Genomic DNA, 23950 nt, shown 5'->3' with positions numbered 1-23950 from the left:
AGGAAGGGGTGAGTACAACCCTCCTAGACAGTTGGCATGAAAGGACCAATTCCTCCCACTCTACAGATCTGGAAACTGGGGCTCAAAGAGGCCAGCGTGTCACTCAAGGTCACACAGTCAGCAAGCCAGGGCTGAGCCAGAATCCGAACCCAGGACCAACTGACTTCAGAACCCGAGAAGTGAAGTCCTATGGTCAAAGCATGGGTGCTGGAGGGAATCAAACCTGGGGTTGTCTTTTGCCTGTTCCTTGCTGGGTGACCTTGAGCAAGTAGCTTAGCTTCTCTGTGCTTCAGTTTCTTTGCAGGTCAGATGGGGATAACATGAGGCAGTTGGAAGGGATAGGTGAGTCAATATACTCAATACATGTAAAATGCTTAGAACTGCCTGGCATGAAGGAGTAAATTTCAGCTGCTATTATTGACTTTAACATAGCCAAGATCAAAGTCCCATTTTACAAGTCAGCCTCCCAAATCAAATTGGGGGCTCCTAGAGAGCAGCAGCCAGTCCTAGTCTGCCTGGGGTCCCCAGTTCTGGCAGCAGACTGGACTCCAAGCCAGCCTGTAATCTGGGTTTGCTGACTGACACGATTCTCAGCTTCAATTCCAGGATTTGGTTGTCGCCAAGATTCTATTCCTGGTTTCTGGGATTTTTGAAGAGCTGCCAAGTCCCAGCTGGAGGAAGGGACCTCGCCCTCGCCCACCCCATCCTCCTCCTGAATTCATACTGACTGGCAAAGATGCCTTCTAGGTCCACAGAGAAACTCCAGTTGTGGGTCTAGACTCCTATAGGGGTTGTGGCACATGAGCATAAAGTGGACAAATATTGAGCACTACCTGTAAGCAAGGCCCATTCCAAACACTGGGATACAGCAGTGCCCTCCCAAACCTCACATTCTTCCAACTAGAAACCCTGGGGTGGCGGTGTGTCCCACCCCTCTGGAACCCCCTTCCCCTTCCCCCGCTGGGGGGGCTCAGAAGGTGGGGGCAGATGGGAAGTTAGAACATCACCTACAAACCCAGCCCTTGCACCCTTCTCCTGATAAAAGAATAGCCAGTGTGGATGGAGTCCAGAATAGGGTCCTGAGGGGGACAGCTGGCCCCACCATAGGGAGGCAGGCCGGGGACCTGTCCGTGGTGCTGAACTCTTCGGCGGCAACGCAGTGGCACTACCCACCCCCTTGGTCTCCTTCTTGCCTTCTTAGGGCAGCATCTCGGGGTCCAGAGAGGGTGAGCGGTTTGCCTGGGACTGCACAGCAGGGCAGAGGCCAGCTTCTGGGACGGTGCCCCTAACTACTGACCTGTAAACCTCAGCAACCTCTGCCTCCATCCCGGCCTATCCTCATTTCTCCCCCTTGGAACCCTGAGCGGGGCGGGGTCCCCTGTTGGCTGTCCAAGGCCTGGATGGGTATTAGAGGGTGGGGCAGGACTCTGGGCTGCGCCTACCCCAAGAGAGTTTTAGGAGGGGGCAAGTTCAGAGAATTCTCATGCACGTGCACACACACACATACTCTGTACGGTTAAGAGCTCAGACTATATCCACATGGCTTGGCTTCAAACCCTGCCTCTACTCCCTACATGTTGCATGATCCTAGACAGCTGCTGCATCACTCCATGCCTCAGTTTTCCCACCTGTGATATGGGGATCAACCAGCACATACTTCAGAGTGTTATTGTGAGAATGAAATGAGCTAAGACTTGTGAAGTCCAAGAAATGTTCACTTAAACAACAGCTTCTTATACACAAAGCCTTGTGTACACACTCAAATATGCAATGGTGGTCCAACAAGGTGACACACAAAGGCTCAGTTGCACTCCCCCCCACGCCCTCCCCCACACACTCCATCCCCTCCAGTTGCACCTCACACACCCACACCCCTTCTCTTAAAATACCTCTTCCCCAGGGCCACTAGAGGTGAGCATTTACACAGCTGTCTGGGGCTTGTCCCCTCATTAATAATGCATGAGCCTCATACATATGCAAGTAGGGGCCTGTGGGGCTTTGTGGGAGGGGTGGCCCAGGAGGGGAGAGAGAGAGAGAGAGAGAGAGACAGAGACAGAGACAGAGTGTGAGCGTGTGTGTGTGTGTGCGCGCGCGCGTGTCTCCCCCTCCCTCACATCCACCTCCTGTCTCAGAAGCCACTGAGTGAGGGTGAGTTTGCCAGTAGGCATTTTTGTGTGTTTGTGCCTGGGTGTGCGTCCAGGCAAGGATATCCATGAGGTTGCCCCCTGTGGTGTGTGAACATGTACGAGGGTCCACAGCAGCAATATGCACTGGGTGGGGCATAGGGAACCCAGTGTGGTCTCTGGATGTGTGGGTTCAAGTACCCCTCAGCAGGGGCTATGAGCACACGTGTGTATGTGTTACTGGCCTTGGAGTCAGAGCATATTTGTGAGCATGGGCTCGAGCATGGAACTCCTTGGAGAAGAAAGGAAACCGGGCTCAGTAAATCATCCCAGGTTGTCCCTTGGAGACCTGAACCCCTGTCAATGTCTCTCCCATTAGCTCCCCAACTCTGTACACAGACCAGATCTCACACTCACCCACTCAGGGTCCACACTGCCAATCACATGGAGAGGACCCTTGCTGCACACACGGGACACATACACAGCCACACACTCTAGGCTCAGAGCCTAGGAGACACACACACTCACAGATTCACAGTGACATTAACAAAGAGAGACAATATGGGCACTTACAAGCCAGGCAGCACGTCTTCTGCACAAAGACACACACCCACAGTCTCAGGCTCCCCACCTAAACCCCTCGATGAGGCCACTCTGTCAGACACAGTTCCTCACACACACTCACTCACGTAGCTGCCGGCCCCTGGCACAGACCAGGCTGGATAAATTGTGGCTTTGGTGATTGGTGGGCACACATCATTTTGCAACCTGGTGAAGTGGCCCCCAGCACAAGTTTCCTGACAAAGACACAACCTTGGTCACATTAGAGTCACAGAGGACCCCGGGTCCCCCCATAAGCACACACCTTTTCTCAGTACGGGGTAGACACACACACACACACACACACACTCACACACTCACACACACACACACACACACACACACAAAGTCCCTACCTCCTGGGGGACGCCTTCCGTTTGGAAATGTCCACAAGCCAACGAGGCTGCTGGGGTCTGGGGTCCCACGGTCTGCCCAGCCCTCCCTCCTGGCCATTGCCCCACATCCCCCGCTAGGGCCCAGCGCCAACCCTCTCCTCGGCCTGGCTGTCTCCCATTAATGCTGCTGAGAGGAACAAAGAGGAACAGGAATGGGGACTGCTCCTGCCCAGGCTGGGCCTGGGGTCCCAGCCCCTTCCTTCCCAGCGCCTGTGCCCCCAAGCCAAGCCAGGACTTCCACATGCATCCATGTGGCCAGATGGAACGGAAGGGGTGAGGCAAGGATCTGTGTCTAGCTGTGAGGATGTGGCCAGATGTGGAAGTACTGGGGTGGCTCCCCTCTAGAGACTGGGTGCTCTTTACGGGTCCTTGGGATCCATAACTGGGGGCTTTAAGAGGCTCTCAACTAGCATTCACCTCGGAGACACAATGTGCTCCCTGGGAGAAGGGACAGCTCCCCAACTCCAAGTCCCGGGGAACAACAGGGACCACCTTGGGATGGAGCCCCCAGAGCCTCCTCCCTGAGTCAAGATGTGGTGACAAGACTTGAGCCAAAAAGACAGGGAGACTGCAGGGCACCCCTTCCCTATTGGGATTCACTCTCAGTGCAGACCCCGTCCATTGGGCTCAGGCTGGTCTGGGAGCCCCCTCCCCACTGCAGTCCACCCTGGAATCCTGCATTCATCTGCAAATTGGGAATCCCCACTTAAAATCTTGGGGTGTCTCAGCTCAGACACGGGGTGCCCTGTTCCAGAGTCCCCCACACAACGTGTGGATGTCCCCCCTTCTCTCTAAACTCGGGTGCCCCTTCCCTAGCCTTGGTTCCCAGTGCCTCCCCAATTCTAAGACCCACCCCCAGCCCGGCCCCTTCCCCATCGCGGGGTCGTCTCCGAATTCCCCAGACAACCTTGCCCCAAAATCCGAATCCCCTTAACATTCCCAAGCCCTCTCCCAGTGTGGGTTCCCTCCCCAACCCCGGGGCTTCCCTCCCCCTCTAAACCCCCTCCCCATTCTGGGGGCTTCTCTCTGATCCCCCCTCCCCAATCTCGGGCTCTGTTTCTATTTTCAAGGACCTCTCCCTCAACGCGGCCCCCTCCCCACGACGGACCCCCACCTGGCTCCTAGCTCGGACGCATCCCGGGGCGGTCAACCGGCACAAAGGACGCTCTGGCTGCTCTCAATCCGCTCCGGGTCCACCCTTGAGCCCTGTGCTCCGCTCGCCCCAGCGCCGCCTCAGCGCTTATAAAGGGGCTGCGGGGCTGCTCTGCGCATGCGCTCCTGGCAGCCCGACGCCTCCAACTGCGCGAGGGAGGGCGCTCCCTCTGGCTAAAACCCCATCCCTAGTCCTACGACCCCTCACCCCACCCCGGGGAAGACTGTTCCTGACTTCCTCCCATTCACTTCGCCCCAGGTGCCACGTTAAGTGTCCCCAGACGCCCGGCAGTGGGGCCTGCTCCATCTTACAGATGGGGAAACTGAGACCCCAGGGAGACGAAGTCTCTCCCAAGGTCACGCAGAGGGGAAGGACTGAGCTGGGATTCCAACCCTGGTCTGCCTGACTCGGCAGGTTCACACTTGAAGCAGTTTTGTCTACAGTTACTGTTTTACACCATGTATAGATAGAGAGGAAGCTGAGGCTCAGAGAGGACAGAAAGCTCCCTGGTTGGTTCACACAGCTGGTAAGAGACTTGCAGAGTCAGAGCCCAGGTGTGTCACACCCAGAGCTGTTTCTGCCAGCGCCAGCTAGAACTATCATTCATTCATTCATTCATTCATTCCCTTACCTAGTCAACTTTTATGGAGCACCTGCTGTGGACCGGGTACTGTTGTTACAGAAATACTTTTGCTTTGAGCAGGCGGCATGTGCGTGTCTTTGCAGGGAGACCCCTGATCTTAAAAGGTCTACAGTGGAATATTATTCAGCCGTAAAAAGGAATGAAGTACTAATATATGTTACAACATAGATGAATTTTGAAAACGTTATGCTGAGTGAAAGAAGCCAGACACAAAGTCACAGTATGAGTCCATTTATATGAAGTGTTCAGAACAGACAAATACAGAGGCAGAGAGTAGATTAGTGATTACCAGGGCCTTGGGGGAGGGGGAACGGGGAGCGATTGCAAATGGGTACAGGGTTTCCTTTTAGGGTGATGGAAATGTTCTAGAACTAGATAGTGGTGATGGCTGCACAATAATGTGAGTATAGTTAATGCCACTAATTGTACACTTTCAAATGGTAAATTTTATGTTCCGTGTATTTTACCACAGTGAAAAATGGAAATGAAGGAGAACAAAAACTTAAAGAAATCAGCCCTCTACCCAGCTGGACTTCCTTCCCAGGGTCTTAGTTTCTCAGCACTGAGAATGGGCTGTGCTGGTCGGAGGGTCTGTGCACTCCACCAGTGTCCTGCATCTGTGTGTATGTGTGTGTGTGCATCTCTGAGGGTGGGTTTCAGTCTGGTGGGGGGACAGACAAACAGGGAACTAGATGATTTCAGCAAGATTACCAAAAAGGGGGTGAGAATGAGTGAAGGGTGAAGACCCCAGGGGAGCAAGGTTGCCCTGGAAGGTCTGTAAGTGTCAGACTGCTGTTCCAAGGGGTGGGCTAGTGGTGGCCCTAGGGGCTAAAGTGACACAATGGGCAACTATGCTTACTGTCCAACTTCTCATCACAGATGAGGGATGGAGGTCGGGGATCACACTGATATAAGTGTCTGCAGGTGACAGGCGGTGGGGACGGGTCTGGGTGACATGGGTGGGAGCTGCAGCTTGGCCTCACAAGTCCACAGTTCAAAACCCCTCCCTGGGGAGTTCCCTGGGGGTCTAGTGATTAGGATTCGGCACTTTCACTGCTGTGGCCAGGATTCAATCCCTGGTTGGGGAACTGAGATCCTGCAAGCCGTGCGGCTTGGCAAAAACAAACAAACAAAAAACCCAAAAAAACCAAAACCCTCTCTGCAACTCCTAACAGTGGTGTAACTCTGGGCCAGCCATTTCGTCTTTCTGTGCCTCAGTTTCCCTGTCGAAAACAGGGATAATTAAGAACCACCTTACAGGGTTGCTGGGAGAATGAAATGGGAAGCAAACACACAAGCTGGGGGCTGCTATCGTGCTGCTGCCCATTTTCCAGCTGGGAAAACTGAGGCTCAGGGAGACAGAACATGCACTTGAGGTTGCAGAGTATGGGTAGGGGCCAAGTGGGAGCCCAGGTCTGTGGCTTCAGAACCAAGTTGATGCCCATCCTGACTCCCCCGACCCATTCACTCCCCCACCCCCTGGCTCCCCTGGCTGGTGCCAGGGCTGAGCTTAGAGGGGCTGGCCTGGGGCCTGGGAGCAGGCTGTTGCTGGGGGCTTGAATGAGGCAACCTTGCCTGGGAATCTGCCGGGCTCAAAGAGCTATTTATAGGCCTGCACTGGGAATGGGCCAACCACACCCCTCCTCCAGCCCTGAGTGCTCTCTCTGTCTCCTCTACACTGGGGCCTGGGCCAGGGGCTGCTGCGAGTGGGGGAAGGGAGCAGGGGAGAGGGCTTGTGAGCCAGAACAGGAGCAAGGAGGCAAGACCCTCCAGGACATCTGGGCATCAGGGGTGGACAGTGTCCCCCGGAGTGCTTTTCACACACCCAAGGTGACATACTGACAGGGCACATGCAACCATATTCACTCCTGTCACATACAGTGTTACCAATAACCACTGATACAAAGTCATATGCCAGACACACAGTGACGGCATAGGCAGCTCATATACCACCATACCCAGCCAGGCCACATATAAGTCACACTGGCCATACACAAGTCATGTCTGCTGCACAACCAAACTCACAGATGTGAGCCCGGCTGCACCTAGTCCCTTCACACTCAAACACACCCATTGCTGTGCACACCCACTGAAACTTAGCCTTCCTGGCAGCCACAAACAGCCCACATTTGCCCCATGTTGTTTACACCCTACTATGTTTACAGCCGTGGCATTACCTCCAGACAGCCAGCACCCAACCATGATCACTTGACACCAAGTCACCAACATGGAGACAGTCCCCCCGGGGCCATGCTCACAGCACAGCCACTCATGCTCAATACTCAGCACGGCCAGTCGGCCAGTTGTGGCCCTAGGTGTTCTCACGTGAACTCAGCTCAATCCCTTCATGCTTGGCCGACCCCTCTCATGCCTATTGTCATCTCCACTTCCCCAGGCTTCCAGGCTCCCAGGCTTGCCCCCTGCCAGGACCAACAAGTCCAGTTGGAAACAAGTGAGCATCCGTTTACTCTGAGCTGGGCCCTGTGGTACTCATGCAGGCCCCGGTGGATAAATCAGACCCGGACCTGCCCCATAGAGGGGCTGCCAGCCCAGGGGACTCCATCACCCCCACCCCCACAGACCCTCCAGGCTGGGGTCTTGGGGCAACCATTACACTTATTCCCCAGCGGGAACTGAGGCCTGAAGCAATCTGAGGGCTTTTCCCCGCCCTACTCCGGGATGAGAAACTCATGGGAAGTGGGACCTGTTTTCTGCCATGAGTGTGGCTGCCTCCCCAGGGAGAGTCCCTGCTGACCCGTACTTGCTGTGTGACTTCAGCAAATCCCTGACCCTCTCTGAGCTTCCAAGTCGTCTCCTGAAAAATGCAGAACTCAGCTCAGTGGAGAGAGTGAGCTCTGGAGAGAGCTCCAGAGTCAGACTGGGGTTTGTATCCCGGTTCCCCTCAGTGACCTTAGCCAAAGACTTCTTTGCTTCAGTTTCCCTCAGCCAACCAGAGTTACAGCTCCTGGCTCTTCTAGACCTCCCTCTGCCCCATCCCCCGGGGTGAGGGAGGAAGGAGTGCCTAGTCTCTTCTCACTAAGGCAAATGAATGGACTACTTTTGGCTGCCCTGCTGGGAGCTTAGAGTTGCTAATTCCCTGGAGAAACAGGAGGCTCTTTCATGACCAGGCACCGGTGGGGTGAGGAGGCGGGAAGAGGGTATGAAGTTGGCTTTATCCCACTGGGCAAGGTGGCTCCATGCCAAGACCAGGAGTGGCAAGGGGGGCCCTGGGGCCATGCATATCCTCCCTGGGGAACCTTGGCTGCCAAGTGGCTGAGTGGCCGTATCCTCAGCTGTAAAATGGGAGTGACAGAGACCAGCACAGCAGATTTAATGATCCTGTGGATGGAGACAAACGTGGCTTCAAGTTAAACACAGGGTAGGCTCTCAATAAATGTCAGCCACTGTTGTTATGTGTCAGCCTGAAGAGCCCACTGAATTCTCCAGCAGTCCTATAGATTTCCCTCCATTTCACAGATGAGGAAACTGAGGCTCAGAGAGGTCAACATACTTGTCCAAGATCACACAGCCAATGAGTGAGGGGCCCAACCAGGATTTGAACAGGATCTGGGCCCTCCAGGGTCCATGCTCTTCCTAAATTCCTCTAGAGGTAGGGAGGTGTTTTTTGACACCCCAGCCCTGGCCCTGAGACCAGCAGAGCCAGGGCCGGATGGCACCAGGCCATGACTGAATGCAGAAAGTCCTGGCAGGCAGGGGCTGATGGGGCAGCCCTTCCGCTGGTGTCCCAGTTTCCCAGCCAGCCTCCACTCCTGGTGTGGACGTGGGCAGACACTAGTAGGACGCCAGGAGGACCATTCCCCTAGCCCTTGAAGAAAGGGACTGGATCCCAGACCATTCAGTTAAAGCCAGGAACTGCAGCCTCCTGCCAGTGGCTGCTCTGTCTCAGAACCCTCCATTCATGCAGATTGGATGGGTGTGCTGCCCTTTCTCAAACACCTTCTGTGACTGCTTTAGGCCCAGCAGGATCTGGCTCCACATATTTTATTCAAATTCATGGTCTTTCATCCAACTAGGCCTTTGCTTATGCTGTTCACCCTGTCTGCCCCCCCCCGCGCCCCCCAATTTTTCTCACCCTGGTGAATTCCTGCCCACCCATTAAAGTGCAGGACAATATCCCCTCTCCCAGGAAGCCCTCCCTCCAGGTAGACCCCCTGCTTCCCTAGCCCTATCTCTCCCTCTGGCTCAGCCCTGGCCCCATGGGGCTGGGAGTGTATGTGTCTAGTTCTGTCCTCCCCAGATTGGGAGATCTTCAGATATGGGGCTGGAACTGAGGCCTCTCACAGTCCTCAGAATCACTCAGCACAGGGTTGGGCAGTAGGGAGTGGCAGTTGTTTAGTGAATCAGAGAACCAAACCTTTAGCCGTGTGTCTGAGGCTTTGTATAATCCGGTTTGGCAAACTCCTCTTCATTCTTCAAAACCCACCTCACATTACCCCTCCTCCAAGAAACCTGTCCCAGGCAGCATTTACTAAGAAGACAGATTTGGAAACCGGGCCTCCTGTGCCCCAGTGGGGACACGCGAGGCTGATAAAGACTCCTAGTACAGTACTCGGCACTATCGTAGCCTCTTCCTCAACTCTTCCTTTGGCCTCTGGGAGGCAGTGAAATGCAGGGGTTCCCAGGCGCCAACTGCAATCAGGGAATGAATTCAGCCGGCTTCAGACTTCATTCTGCCCGTAGGAAGACATCATTATAAGAAGGCTCTCGGACACCAAAACTAGGGCTCTATACCCGCGGGCACCAAAGGACAGCTCCCCGCACACAGTAGGCACACAATTGCTTTAGATGCCGGCCTTTTCCCTCCAGCTCCGAGGGATAAGCAATCACTGGACGAGGGCCTTTTAAGAGGCAGGCGCTGAGGGGGCGGGGCTCAAACTAAACCGCGCCCCGGGAGCGGGGGCTGGGCGCGCCTGAGGCACTCTGCGCCTGCGCGGCGCTCACGCGGTTCCGGCTACTGATGATGTTGGTTTCCCAAGCTGTTTGCAGAGAAACTGAGGCACCGAGAGGGAGCGACTGCTCCCGAAACCCACAGGAAACCCGTTTCCCTTCCTTGGACCCACTGTGAAAGACTTGGCCTCGGGTCATCGGCAGTGTCCCCGAAACTCCAAATTTTTCTGGCAAGGGGGTGGTCAAGGAGACATTTAGGACTGGAGTGACGGAGCAGTGACTGTTCTTGTGCCGTGCTGCAGGTGAGGACGTGAAGACTCTGAGAGTGAACAAGGTCGCGCTTTGGCGGCCGGGATTTTGAACCCGGACTGAGCCCAGCTCTGAGTCCTGCGAGGCCTTGTGGAACCGAGATGACCCACTCTTTGGTTTGTCCAGAGACAGTGAGCAGGTGAGAGCCCCGGGCGGGGGTGGGGTGTGAATGGCGGTGGGCAGTAGCGGACGGGGCCGTTGGCCTGGGATAGTCCCTCCCTAGTGGACAGAAATGGCGGAACCGGTGGCGAGGGAGGGGCGGGCCCTCGCCGCAGGGCTCAGCACCTCTCCACGCGCCGATCTGGTTGCCTCTAGGGTGAGTTCGGTGCTGAATCGTAACACTCGGCAGTTTGGAAAGAAGCACCTGTTCGACCAGGAAGAGGAGACCTGCTGGAACTCGGACCAGGTGAGGCACCCTCTCCCTGGATCTTCCACCCCTAGTGTGAATCAGAATCAGGGGTCTAGGGCGCCCTGAGAATTTGGGTGCACCCCAGCTGGGCAGTTAGGTTGGCCAGGGAGGGAACCCGTGCTCACTGTGTTCCCCACCCACCATGGACTCTGTGAATGAGAGAGGCACAGCAGGGCTCTGAGTCTGGAGTGACCATGGACCTCTATTTCTCTGCTTCCAGGGCCCCTCCCAGTGGGTAATACTGGAGTTTCCCCAGCGCATTTGTGTCTCCCAGCTGCAGATCCAGTTCCAGGGGGGCTTTTCCAGTCGCCAGGGCCGCCTAGAAGGTACTGGAAGGCCCTGGAAGATGGGGGATTAGAAGGGGTACGCTGGCCTCACTGCTCCTTTCTCTGCTGCAGGTTCTCAGGGGAGTGAGGCTCTTAGCAAGATTGTGGACTTTTATCCTGAGGACAACAACTCGCTTCAGATATCCTGACCCAGCCTCTGGGTGGGGTGGTCTGTGCATCTGAAAGCTGTGGGCCCTGGCGTGTGACCTCGAGCAACTGGCCTCTGGGTCTCCACTGCTTCACCTGTAAAATGGGCTGATGATAATCTGTTCTGTGTGAGAGTTTCAGAGGGACCCACAGTGTGCTGGGTCACCCAGCACATTTGTAGTACCTGAGCTGGGGCTGGTGGGTGGGAAAAGATAAGGCATCTGTTTCCCTTGACTGCCCTGCTTACACTTTCCCTGTGCCATCTGCTGAGGTGGACCGGCTGAAAGTGACATTTGAGGATGCCACTGATTTCTTTGGCCGAGTGGTCATCTACCACCTGCGGGTGCTAGGGGAGAAGAAGGTGTGAGGCCACTGGGTGGCTGCCTCCTCCAGGAAGTCCTCCGGGAAGCACAGTGAAGTCCTTCAAGTTCTGCACAGAAGGTTTATTGGTTCCTCTTGGAAAGGGCCCCCTCCCACCATCTGTCCAGGAGCTGCCTTTGAAGCCAGTTCTGGGTTCCCCCAGCTCTGGGTCGACCATTTTGTTCCCTGAGTGTCTGAGTCCCTGGCAGACGGAGTTCACTCAGGGGTGGTGGGCACCAGGTTGCTCTGGAAGAGTTTAAGGATGTGGTTCTCGATCACCTGTTGCACTGGAACCAGAACAGGGAAAAGGTGGGCCATGAACTGAACAGCGGCTGCAGAGGCACAGGCCACCCTGTACCTTCCCCTCAGGGTAAGAACAGGGGCCTCGGCCCTGGGACCTGGATGGAGGACCCATTTCATACACAGGGAAATCCAAGCCCTTGCCAGAGCACAGCTGGGAAGACAGAGGCCCCCCTCATAGGAACCTCTATTTCCCCTAAGTTTGTAAAAATGCATTTTTGGAGGCTTTTCAGAATTATAAAAATATTCCTTACCAAACAAAATTGTCAAATTGGAACTTTTATGAAAAGATGAGAGGGACTGTGAGGAATTACTTGTCTCAAATGGAATAAAACTCCTTCAAGGAAGGAGTGGGATATTTCCCACACACCCCCACATGACCCCAGGGGGTCAGTTCTGTTAGGATCCCCCCATTTTCTGAAGTGGGGAGTCAAACTGGGGTCTGCCTACAGCCCCTACTCACACCCACCTCTTGCCGTGGAGGAGGCTGGGCTCCATGGCCATGTGAACTGTGGCCCTCCTGGTATCCTCACCCTGCCAGGGCCTCCCTTGGGTCTCTCAGTGCCTACATGTCCCCCCATTATGGCCCCTGTCACTAGCCCCATGTGCCTCAGGCTGACCTTTCCTATATCCCAGGGCCACGGCGAGGTCCATTGGGGTGTAGCCAGAGTCTGCCTCAGTGGTGAGATCAGCTCCTCGGGCTGCAAAGCAGAGCAGACACTGCAGAGAGGGCTGGGCCTGGGGACCGGGAGCCCGGGTGGGGCACGGAGACTCGGGAGGTCCAGTGACTACCCACTATGCAGCCACAGGTCTGCTGGTTGCTGTGTGGTCTTGGACAAGAGCCTGACCTCTCTGATGAATGTGGCCAATAGCATCTCCACCTCCAGGGTCTCTGAGGCACACAGGGTGTGGGTTCTCAACCCAGTCAGCCAGACCCCTGTGCTATTCCTGCCACCTCCTGTCCCCACATCAATCCTCTGGGCAAAGCAGGCAGCAGCCACCCATCCCAAGAGCTGTTCAAGCAGAGCTCAGACCCTTCCCTGGCCCTCAGGATTCCTGCAGAGCCAGGTGGGGCTCTAGGGCCCCTCAGGCTAGCCTCTACTACTCACCCAGCAAGGCCTCCACGCACTTCACATGGTTCCCACGCACGGCGTACAGAAGTGGTGTCCCTCCATTCTGTCAGGGACAGGGGTAGGGGGCAAGCAACACTATCTTTTCCAGATTCTCACGACACCCCGCACCCACCAATTTAATATGGTTCCTCCTTCTGCTTGTCACTTGGCCCATCCAGCTTCTCCTTTGGGTCTCAGCTTAGATGCCCCTTCTTCCAGGAAGCCCATCCTGACTTCCCTTGGCTCTACAGGCAGCCTCTGGGCTCTTGCAGCTAGCTGTCTGTGTATCTGCCAACATAGTGTTATTCACTATACCTGAGCTGTTTATGTGTCGGCTAACCCCGCCCCCCCCAAAAAAAACTGGGAGCTGTATGAGGCTTGGGGATGGGTCTGTCTTGCGTTCTTAGCGCCCAGAGCCAGCCTGGTACCCTGTGAGGTGCCCAGGGCCAGTGGGTGGCGCCTTACCCAGTCATAGATGTTAATGTCCACGTCGCGCTCCAGCAGCAGCCCTACAATGTCTGTGTAGCCACCCGTGCTGGCCAGTGACAGGGCGCTCTCCCGCTCCTTGGCCAGGATGTGGGGGTCGGCACCCTGGGGGGAACAGGGGGACAGTGACAGAAGGGGGGGCAAAAGGGTGGGTGCATCCCCTGCAATCTTGGGGTCCCCATGTTAGCTCCATCTTACAGACACAGCACCAGCAGACTCAGCTGAGACCCTGGCCCGCCCTCGAGTCCCCAGGAAGCCCCCAGCCGGGCTGGGACGCACCCACTCAAGCAAGAAGCGGACGGTCTCGATCTCTCCAAAGGCGGAGGCCCAGATGAGGGGGGTGAAGCCTCGCTCGTCCGGCTTGTTGATGAGGTTGTCTCCTGGCAGGAGGGGGGTGGTACCACTGGGATGCACCCCTGCCCACTCTCCCCAATGCTGCGGAATTGGGGGCAGGGCAGGCAGCTGGGGTCAGATGTGGGGCGGGGAAGCATACATGTGGATGCACACACGGACATGCTCAGACACACGTATAGACATAGGTACACATGTGGAGACTCAGGTCACATCAGCAGCCACATGCACGCACCAGCATGTGAGGTCACACAGGCACGGACACACCGGCACACGAGCGTGGGCACACACCTTTCCTCAGATGCTCCTTCAGTTGGCTCAGCTCCCCCTGGGCCGCGAGCTGGTGGATGGACAGGGCTGGGGGGCAGAGAGAGGTAGAGTCCTCACCTGTCCCATCTGAGCTCCATGCCCCAGTTTATTCCTTGTCCAAAGTTGCTCCTCTTAGCCCCTTCCAGCCCGCTATTTCTCTCCCCCGTGGGGACCGGGGTCCCACTCACAGTCCAAGGTGGCCGGCAGGGCTGATACCTCATTCCCCCGCTGCCGGTTGGTGAGGGTCGTGGAGTGCTTTAGGGAGCTGCCTGCTGGGAGAGAGAGAAAGGGCCTCAGTTTCCCCTCATTCCCCAGTATGTTTTGGGCTTCAGACCAGACCCTGGGGGCTTGGAACTACCAGAGACATTGCCTGGCTCCACTATTCACTCACTCCATCCTCCCAGATACCCAGGGTGTGGATTTCTCCTCCGCCCCTGGCAAGGTTCTGCATAAACGAGACAGTCCCTGCCCTCGAGGGGCCCATGGACAAGTTGGGGAGTCAGACAGAAATGGAGAAATAGAATGAGAGCTTAAGTTGAAATACGTGTTCAGGAGAAATGAAAAGCAGGTGGAAGGGGGTGGAAAGAAGGGAGGGCAGAGGGTGAGTCCCTTTTAAAGAAAATGGTCAGGGAGGGTCAGTCCAAGGAGGTAACACCAACCGAGAGCTTGGCCAGTTGAAGAAACCTGGGGAGAGATGTGGGAAGAGCATTTCACACAGGGAATGGTAGGGACAAAGGCCCCAGGGCGACTGAGTTAGACATGTTCAAGGATTCAAGTCAAAAGAAACCCTTGGGCTTCCCTGGTGGCGCAGTGGTTGAGAATCTGCCTGCCAATGCAGGGGACACTGGTTCGAGCCCTGGTCTGGGAAGGTCCCACATGCCGCGGAGCAACTGGGCCCGTAAGCCTGCATGTCTGAAGCCTGTGCTCCGCAACAAGAGAGGCCGCAATAGTGAGAGGCCCACGCACTGCAATGAAGAGTGGCCCCCGCTTGCCACAACTAGAGAAAGCCCTCACACAGAAACGAAGACCCAACACAGCCATAAATAAATAAATAAATTTAAAAAAATAAAAATAAAAAAGAAACCCTTGGGTCCTTGATAAGTCAAACAGAATTATCATCTGACCCAGCAATTCCACTCCTAGGTATCTACCCCAAAGAGTTGAAATCATGTGTTCAGACAAGAACTTGTACACGCATGTTCACAACAGCACTATTCAGTCACTAAAAGGGGAACAACCCAATGTCCATCAATGCATCAATGAATAAACTAAATGTGGTCCAGCCATACTGTGCAATATCATTCAGCTATAAAAGGGATGAAGCACTGACACACCATACAATGTGGATGAACCTTCAAAACATCTTGCTGAGTGAAAGGAGCCAGAACGGGAAGGGCCACATGTTGTATGAACCCATTTATATGAAATGTCCGGAACAGGCAAATCCATAGAGACAGAAAGCAGATTTTTGCTTCCCAAGGGCTGGAGGAGGGGAATGGGGAGTGACTGCTAATGGGTCCGGGGTTTCCTTTGGGGGTGATGGAAATGTTCTAGGACTACATAGAGATGGAAGTTATACACCATTGTGAATGTACTTACTGCCACTGAATTGTAAGCAATTCTGGTTAAAATGGTAACTTTTATGTTACGTGAATTTTACTACAATTTAAAAAAAAATAATAAGCAACCCCTCACAGGGTGGAGATGGAAGACACATCCAAGGACACAAAGACAGAAGTCCCATCTTGGGCCTGACATTCCACCATTCTTGCATCGCAGAAGCAGGAGTCCAGGGTAAGTATCCTACCTTGAGGTGAGGAGGTACAAGCATCTGGTTCAGGATTCCCGGGCTCCGGGGTGCAGGGGAAGAGACTGAGGACCACAGTGTCTGAGCCGTCAGGGGCCTCACCCCTGGGGTCTTCGGGGTCCCCAAATTCTGGGGTAGAAGGCTGCTGGGTCAGGCTGAGATCCTCTGCAGGCTGGGTGGGCTCCATGGGGAAGCTGGTGGAAAGGCCAAACAGGGAGAGATGGCAATAATTATTGACAACTCATTAAATAGGCACTAACTGCACACCCGGCCTCACACAGTGAGGGTGGGTAAACTAAAACTCAGCCAGGAAATTAAAACCAGAGTCCAACTGCTTCTCAGGCCCACTCCTCCCCAACACCAGAGCACATACAATATGCATTGCTTAAAAGCCCTGGCTCTGGGGCCAGCCATCTGGGTTTGAATCCCTCCACTTATAGGCTGTGAAAACTTGGGCACATTACTTAATTTCTCTAAGCCTCAGTGTCTTCATTAATAAAATGGGGGAAAGGAGGACTAAAAAAAATCATGTCTCTAAATATCTAAGCAGGAGGCCTGATACACGGGCAGATCTTAAACGTCCGCTGTGTTTTTTTTTTTTTTTTTTTGAGGGGGGGAATCCCTAGAATGAGTGAGGGCTCAACAAAGATGTGATTGGTTGCATCCCACCCGCCCCTCCCAAGTCAATCAAGGAGGTCCACTCACCTCCAACGAGCCTCCTCTGTCACTCCACGCCGCAAGCCCGGGTTCCCCCCAAACTTGGGGGCCCAACTCACAAACTTTTCTCTTCCAATTGATGTAATGGGTAGCAAAATGGAGCCTGGACCCTCTGCGCCCTGGCTTCTTCTGCCGGGACAGAGAGCAACTTGATACGCGACCGCTACCCACACCGCAGAGTGCCTCCACTGCGCCTGCGCGCCCCCGCCCCCCCGAAAGTGCGGAAGGGCTGGAGCTGTAGGAGCTGTTTCTGGCCCTTTAAGGCTTGGGGGAGGGGCGTGGCTTCCGCTGGGGCAAGAGTTATGCAATTGCGCCTGCGCTTCCTCGTCCCCGCCGCTCGGGAGGCAGCTTAGTAGGAACGGGAGGGATGGGCGGGGCCTCAGAGGGCTCTCAAGAGTTCCCTGACCTTGTCCTCACTCACCCCCAACACCACCCACAGGTTTTCCCAGACGGAGCCAATTGGCTCCACCTTCGGACAGACGGCGAACCCGTCCATAACAGTGTCTCCTCTGCGGTCCTGGGGGCTCAGGAGTATGTGCAGGAATTTGGTGGCAGCAGAGGGGTACAAGAAGGGAGTTTTTACGGCCCGAAGTGGGCAGTGTGTGGAGTATTCCCCCAATTTGCCCCCGGAAAAGGGGTTCAGTAAAGGACGGCGGCCTTCCCCCTCCCACGCCTGAGCGTCCCTCCTGGAGCTTCAAGGGGTTTCCGGTCCCTCGTCACCCACCTGCCGATTGCCTCTTTCCCCAGTCTCTAACTGACGGCACTTCTCCTGTCTGGGTAGACTAAAGATCGAGGAGGGCGGGCCAATGAGTATCGGAACTGGAGAAGTGCGTGCCCCAGTTTCCCAGGGACGGTTTAGGCAGCTGTCTCCACCCCAGACTTCCGGTTCCTGTCCTCGAAATAGGGCTGCAGCCACTATGGAGGAACCGGAGATGCAGCTCAAGGGGAAGAAAGGTGGTGTGGGGCCCCGGGCGGGGCGGAGGGGTCAGGAACTCGTAAAAGGGCGACCTGACTGGGGGCGGGAGGGGGCCAAGGCGCGGAGGGAGAGTTTGGGAGCTGTGATTGAACTGCCACGAAATCGCGGCTCGGCCGCTGACTAGTTTTGAAACCTTTAGAAAGTCTCTGTTCCTCGGTTTTGTCATCTGTAGAATGGGGAGTATAATAGACTCCCTCCCTCCCTCCCCCCCATAAAATTGTTGTGATAATTCAGTAACTTGATAAATATTTTTTAAATTAATTAATTTATTTATTTTTGGCTGTGTTGTGTCTTGGTTGCTGTGCGGGCTTTCTCTAGTTGCGGTGAGTGGGGGCTACTCTTACTTGCGGTGCGGAGGCTTCTCACTGCGGTGGGTTTTCTTATTGCGGAGCACGGGCTCTAGGTGCGCGGGCTTCAGTAGTTATGGCACACAGGCTCAGTAGTTGTGGCTCACGGGCTCTAGAGCGCAGGCTCAGTAGTTGTAAAACCCGTGCTTAGTTGCTCCGCGGCATATGGGATCTCCTCGGACCAGGGCTGGAACCCTTGTTCCCTGCATTGGCAGGCTGATTCTTAACCACTGCACCACCAAGGAAGCCCCCAATAATCTGTATCTGTAAAGCATTGGAAGAACGCTTGGGGCGTGGCAGTTGCTGTGTGTATTGTTTCCTTTGTATTTGTGCATTTGCATACGTTTACATCGACTTATCAAATATATAAATTACATAGTTACAAATTACAAAATGCCACAAGTTATTTTTAAAGTATAAATGTCTTTGTTACTTTATTATATATGTTATTACTAGTTAATTTTTTCTTTTTCTTTTTTTTTTTTTTTTACAAATTTATTTGTTTATAGTTTGTTATTTTTTGGCTGCGCTACCCGGTTTGCGACATCTCAGTTCCCCCACCAGGGATTGAACCCGGGCCACAGCAGTGAAGGCCCGGAATCCTAACCCCTAGGCCACCAGGCAACTCCCACTAGTTAATTATTTAGAAGTCACAAGTACATGTAATTCCATATCCTTCATAATAGCACTGTGAGGTGTAAGCTACTGTGCTCATTTTCAAAACAAGGAGGCCTAAGAAGGTAAGAGGACACATAGTTTGGAGGTGGCAGGCTAGGCTCTGCCTGAGGCAGGACACCATGGTGAGCTGGACAAACCCAAACTGGACAGACTCATATTCATCCTCCCTTGACTCCCAGACACCCGTAGGTTCTCTCCCTCACCAACTACACTGCCCTGCATAATAGCATGGGGTCCATCTCTGTAACAAACCTTGAGGTGGGTACCTTTATCATTCCATTTTTGCATATGAGGAAACAGGCTCAGAGAAGCCCACGCCCTCACAAATCAAGTTTTAGGTAAACGTGTAACGTAATAAAGAATGAGAATTTTTACACCTGAAACTAACACAGTATTGTAAATCAACTATACTCCAACATAAAATTTAAGAAAAAGAGTGAGATTTTAAGTGTAAGGGAAATGAACAAAGTGCTGAGGCTGAGAGTGAAGTTGAAGGGACATCTGATTAAGCTTGGTGATTAGGGAAAGCCTTGCCCAGGAGGTGACATTTGAGCTGAGACATGAGGGATTAAGAGAAATGAGGGATGGGGCGGAGGGAGGCAGTGTCAGTGGTGGGATCAACAGGTATGAAGGCCCTGAGGTGGCAAAGTGTTCAGAGCTGTGCTGTAATACAGTAGCTACTGGTCACAGTACTTATGCATATTTAAATTAATTAAAATTAGATAAATTTAAAATTCAGTTTCTGAGTCACATCAGTCACATTTCAAGTGCTCAGTAGCCATATGTGACTAGTGGCTACCATATTGGGCAGTATAGATTATAGAAACTTTCCATCATCGCAGAAAGTTCTTTTCGACAGTGCTGAGAGTGTCCAAGGACCAGCTAGGAGGCCATTATGCCTGGGGCAGTGGCCAAGGAGGGCAGAGGGGGGTAACAGCAGGTAGAACATACAGGGCCTTAAGGGCCATGTTAAGGAAGGCAGATTTAACTTCTGGCTGATGGGAGTGTTTCAACCAAGGGAAAGACATATCTGATATGTTCATTAGGAGCTCATGCCATCTGTTTTGTGGGGATTGGATTGTTGGCAGGAGTGGGAGTGGGGAGACCAGGGAGCAGCTGAGTTTGGCATCCAGGTGGGAGACAGCTATGTCTGGACCAGTGAGGGCAGTACAGTGTTAAGGATGGGTGAGTTCTGGGCTTTGTTTTGCGACAGAACAAGCAGGGTCTGCTCATTGATGGGGTAGGAAGGGCAGGGACAACAAGCTGGCTGCTGTTTGTTGAAGCAGACCCTGGGATGAGGATTTGTGTGTAGTCAGCTTACCAAGGGAACCCCACAGAGGAGAGGGGGGAAACAGGACAGGGCCGGGGAGGAAGCTGAGCACGGAGTGACCTCAGGTGAAATCCTGCAGAAAGAAGCCACAGTCTGTTCCCACAGGGGAGCTCACGGGGATGGGTCACACCTCTGAGTTGTTCCAACACACAGTGTAGGACATGGGCTTTCCTACCCCTCTGTGGTCAGTCATGGCTGAGAGCCATCCACCCATGTAAACTTCCAGGCACTTTTAGGTCCGGTAGCCAGTGGGCATCGGAAGAAGAATCTTGGATTTTGTCACTGGAGTAAAAGGAATGTGAGTAGATCCGAGCAGGTGGCAGCAGTGTCCACTGTAAGTGGGTCTGGGAAGGGAAAGATCATGAATTCACTGTACACATTAATGTCATCAAGATTGAGGCCCTGCGCGCTAGAGCCCGCGAGCCACAACTCCTGAGCCCACGTGCCACAACTACTGAAGCCCGCGCACCTGGATCCCATGCTCCACAACAAAAGAAGCCACCTCAATGAGAAGCCCGCGCACCACAACAAAGAGTAGCCCCTGCTCGCCACAGCTAGAGAAAGCCCGTGCGCAGCAATGAAGACCCAACGCAGCCATAAATACATACATACGTACATACGTTTATTAAAAAAAAAAAAAGATTAAGGCCCTTTTGTGACTCCCAGATGGAGTTGTTCGGCCCTGCTGTGACCATCTCCTGCAACCCATCACTGGGGCCGCAGGTGACCCAGCCGCTGGGAGGGACACTGGATACTCCTCTCTACTCTGGCTGGACTCACGGGTTGAGCAACCAGGAGTCTGATGCTTTGTCTCCTTGACTCCCTGTCCACCCTACCCTCCCGTCCCACTTTGCCGACTGTCAATCCTGGACCCAGTAACAGACAAGTTCACTGAGAGTGTCTACGTCCTGGCCAACGAGCCATCCGTGGCCCTGTACCGGCTGCAGGAGCATGTGCGCCGCTCTCTGCCCGAGCTGGCCCAGCATAAGGTGAGCCGTCCCCGCCCCAGCCACCGACCTCTCCCAGGGTCTGCATCTTGTGAGCTGGGGCCTACTCTGTGGAGCAGGAGCTGTCGGTGCAGGAGTCAAGGCTGGGACACCAGCGAGGAGGCACATGGCCACCAGCCCAGATTGGGGCTGGGTGGACAGATCTGGGGCAGATTTGGAAGAAGGGGACAGCAGGGTCTGCATTAGTTGTGACCTGTGTGGTGAGAAGGAGGCAGCTGTATGAGGGAAGGATATGCCAGGCAGAGAGAACAGCCTGCTCAAAGGCCCTGAGCCATAGTCACCATGTGTCCACAGAAAGCCCAGGCTGATGAGGGGTGGGAGTGGCGGGAGGAAAGATCAGGGGCTGGAGGGGGCTGCTCTCTACAGCCATGGTGATTGGGGTTCGGGTGCTCCATCCCAGAGAGCTGGGAGGATGGGGGTAGCAGCCACCCCTGCTAACAGCCCCCAACCCCCTGCAGGCTGACATGCAGCGGTGGGAGGAGCAGAGCCAGGGAGCCATCTACACGGTGGAGTACGCCTGCAGGTGAGCGCCACAGCCTCCGCACTGCCACGGTTGCCCTTTTATGCCCCGGGTGTTCAGGGGCGTCTCAGCCGGTTGCCCGTGAGCCTTGCCCTGCCGAACCCACCTGAGTAGAGGCATGCGGATCTGGACTCACCTGGCCACGGGGCAAAATTCCAGCCCAGACCTGTGCTTCTCGCTATTTGACTGATGCCCGTGTGTCTCAGGCAACCTTCTTCCCAGCCCTCAGCCCCTCCCCATCTGTCACAGGAGGGGCTGATAAGGACTCCAGGAGGTGCCTCAAGGGGCCAGTGTTTCCCATCCACAGTCAGGACCACACACTGTCTGGTGGGGTGGATGGCAGCTGGGGGGGAGGGCCAAAACATGAATATGACTGTTTATTTTTAAATTTTTATTTCTTTCCAGTTTTTTATCTTGTGGTAAGATGCAAATTCATCATCTTAACCATTTTTAAGTGTACAGTTCAGTGGTATTCAATACACTCATAATGGTGTGCAACTATCCCCACCATCCACCTCCAGAATTCTTTTCATCTTGCAAAACTGCAGCTCTGTCCCCATTAAACACTAACTCCCTATTCCCTGCCCCCCATTCCTGGCACCCACCGTTCTGCTTTCTGTCTAAGAATCTGACTATTCTAGGGACGTCACATAAGTGGAATGATACAGTATCTGTCTTTCTGAGACCGTCTTCTTTCACTTACCTTAATGTCTTCAAGGTTCATCCATGTTGTAGCATGTGTCAGAATTTCCTTCCTTTTTTAGGGCTGAATAATATTCCATCATATGGATGGACCACATTTTGTTTATCCATTCATCTGTTGATGGGCATTTGGGTTGCTTCCATGTTTTGGCTACTATGAATAAAGCTTCTGTGACCGTGGGTATACCATTTATTATTTTTGTTTGTTTAACTTTCTCTAAATATCAGATTTTTTAACCCCAATTGAAAGACGTGCCTGAGAATAAAAAGCAGTAGTTGGTGTTTCTTCCCATTATTGCAGCTTTGCCAGCCTTGCCTCCTGTGCTCCTGTTGGTTCTGTTCCCCATGACTGTATTTCATGCCCTGGCTTGTTCCGTTTGCTTTAGGAGTTGGCGACTTTAATTAGGAGTGCTGTTTGCCTCTGGCTTGGGCTGTGGGTTGTTTTGGTGGAGGCTGGATACTCCCCAGCAGCTCTCTGTCCGTGGCACTGTGTGGTTTGCCTGCCTGTTTCTGTTGTGTGGTCGAAGGTTCCTTGACAGGAAGTCGTGCCGCTGGGAGTTCCGCCTTCACCAGCCTTGGCCCTTCCGCTGGGACGGGAGGGTGACCCAGACAGATGGCATCTTCCTGAGGATGGTGGTCACAGACACCCTCCTTAGCTCCAGGAAGAGTAGAAAAGAAATGGGAGTTTTTCTCGCAGCTGCTGAATAGTTCCCAGACAGCCAAGAGTTCATCAGAAAGGTCCAGGTTCAAAGAAGAACAAATCAAAGTCTGTACTTTCTCCCAGTTCCTCTAGCTGTGCTATCCAGTGCAGGAGCCCGGATCCCAGGTGGCTATTTACACTTAAATTTTAATGAAATAAAATGAAAGATTCAGCTCCTCAGTCTCATGAACCATATTTCAAGTGCTTAGCAGCCCTGGGCTAGGCAGGGGGCCAGTCTACTCTGAGCTCTGAGCACTTCTCTTTAGTGAGATGTGAATTTCTCTAATGCTGAAAGACTGTTTCCTTTACGGACATGAAAGTGCCCTTTTAGTTGTCGAAATGCTTTATGCAGCGTTAACGGTTGGTGTAAAACTGAAAGATATTAAAATGGTATATTGGTTGGGGTGAACTATTCAGTAGTGAGCTTATGTTAGATAGCTTTTATCAAGGTGGACGGGCACTAGGAAAGCTGACTACATTTGGTGGTGTCAGATGAGCAAGTTAACAGAGTGGGCAACAGCCAACGCTCCCGCCTTTTGATCTCATAGCCATAAGCAGGTCCCTGACTGATAATAAATGGGAGTGATTTCTTTGTCTTTAACAGAAGGACTTTAAAACGACCCTCTTATTTTTACTGCCGGTGTCGTTGCACAGGCAACTGTCTGGCGTTAGCAAGGCCCCGCGTGGCTTGGTGAATATGTTCCTGTAGTGCTGTTGGAAGGGACATTTTCATTAGACATCCATCAATGTGGCTTCAACACCAGAGCTTAGCACAGCTTTGCAGTAGTGCCTCTCTAATGGCGATGAGTCTAAACTCACCTCAAGAGCTTTTCACAGTCCAGTTGACAAGCTTCCTTCAGAGGCAGGAATAGGTTACCTAAGAGGAAAGCAAGATATTTTTGAGGTCACTTTTGCATGCTTATAGCTCCTTCAAAGCATTAGATGGTCTAGCAGCCGTTAAGCGAAAGTTGCATGTTGCCATCCAGTGCTCTGTTGCATAGGGAAATCTAAACTTTAAGCCCACAGTGAGCCCTCAGGGAGGCCCATGGAATCCTCCAGGTGCCTGATGAGTGGCGGCCCACACAGGCATCCGTTGAGCTCTGGTTGGGGGGCGAAGAGAGCGTGGTGCCACTGACTGGGTCCATCCTCCCATTTCAGCGCCGTGAAGAACCTTGTCGACAGCAGCGTCTACTTCCGCAGTGTGGAGGGCCTCCTCAAACAGGCCATCAGCATCC

General features: G+C 53.7%; 3 protein-coding genes across 6 annotated transcripts in view; 2 read left to right on the top strand and 1 right to left on the bottom strand.

Annotated features, from left to right (window-relative positions):
- The first annotated feature begins 9869 nt into the window (after positions 1–9869).
- NR2C2AP (nuclear receptor 2C2 associated protein) lies at positions 9870–11599 on the top strand. The gene is made up of 5 exons (XM_055080654.1): positions 9870–10270; positions 10447–10537; positions 10761–10866; positions 10939–11007; positions 11262–11599. The coding sequence occupies exons 1-5, from the start codon at positions 10233–10235 to the stop codon at positions 11378–11380; spliced, it is 423 nt and encodes a 140-aa protein (XP_054936629.1). The 5' UTR covers positions 9870–10232; the 3' UTR covers positions 11381–11599.
- Positions 11442–17267, bottom strand: RFXANK (regulatory factor X associated ankyrin containing protein). 4 transcript variants are annotated; one of them, XM_028499115.2, is made up of 10 exons: positions 17180–17267; positions 16444–16584; positions 15739–15932; positions 14120–14203; positions 13914–13979; positions 13551–13651; positions 13251–13376; positions 12783–12849; positions 12294–12374; positions 11442–11660 (listed from the first exon to the last, which is right to left on the bottom strand). In XM_028499115.2, the coding sequence occupies exons 3-10, from the start codon at positions 15923–15925 to the stop codon at positions 11590–11592; spliced, it is 783 nt and encodes a 260-aa protein (XP_028354916.1). In that variant the 5' UTR covers positions 15926–15932; positions 16444–16584; positions 17180–17267; the 3' UTR covers positions 11442–11589. The 4 variants fall into 4 exon arrangements, with proteins under 4 accessions (XP_028354916.1, XP_007117029.1, XP_028354920.1 ...); XM_007116967.3 differs by lacking the exon at positions 12294–12374; XM_028499119.2 differs by lacking the exon at positions 17180–17267 and having other exon boundaries at positions 16444–16662.
- BORCS8 (BLOC-1 related complex subunit 8) overlaps positions 17262–23950 on the top strand; it is a 28003-nt gene continuing 21314 nt past the window's right edge. Inside the window, exons 1-4 of the mRNA XM_028495157.2 lie at positions 17262–17409; positions 20663–20775; positions 21252–21316; positions 23874–23944. Coding sequence (XP_028350958.1) covers positions 17262–17409; positions 20663–20775; positions 21252–21316; positions 23874–23944 — 397 coding nt within the window. The remainder of the gene's footprint in view (positions 17410–20662; positions 20776–21251; positions 21317–23873; positions 23945–23950) is intronic.

Source organism: Physeter macrocephalus, chromosome 2 (genome assembly GCF_002837175.3).
Source record: "Physeter macrocephalus isolate SW-GA chromosome 2, ASM283717v5, whole genome shotgun sequence".
In the NCBI taxonomy this organism is placed as follows: domain Eukaryota; kingdom Metazoa; phylum Chordata; class Mammalia; order Artiodactyla; family Physeteridae; genus Physeter; species Physeter macrocephalus.
The sequence above is the reverse complement of the archived record's forward strand: the minus strand, read 5'-3'. Positions and strand labels throughout refer to the sequence as shown.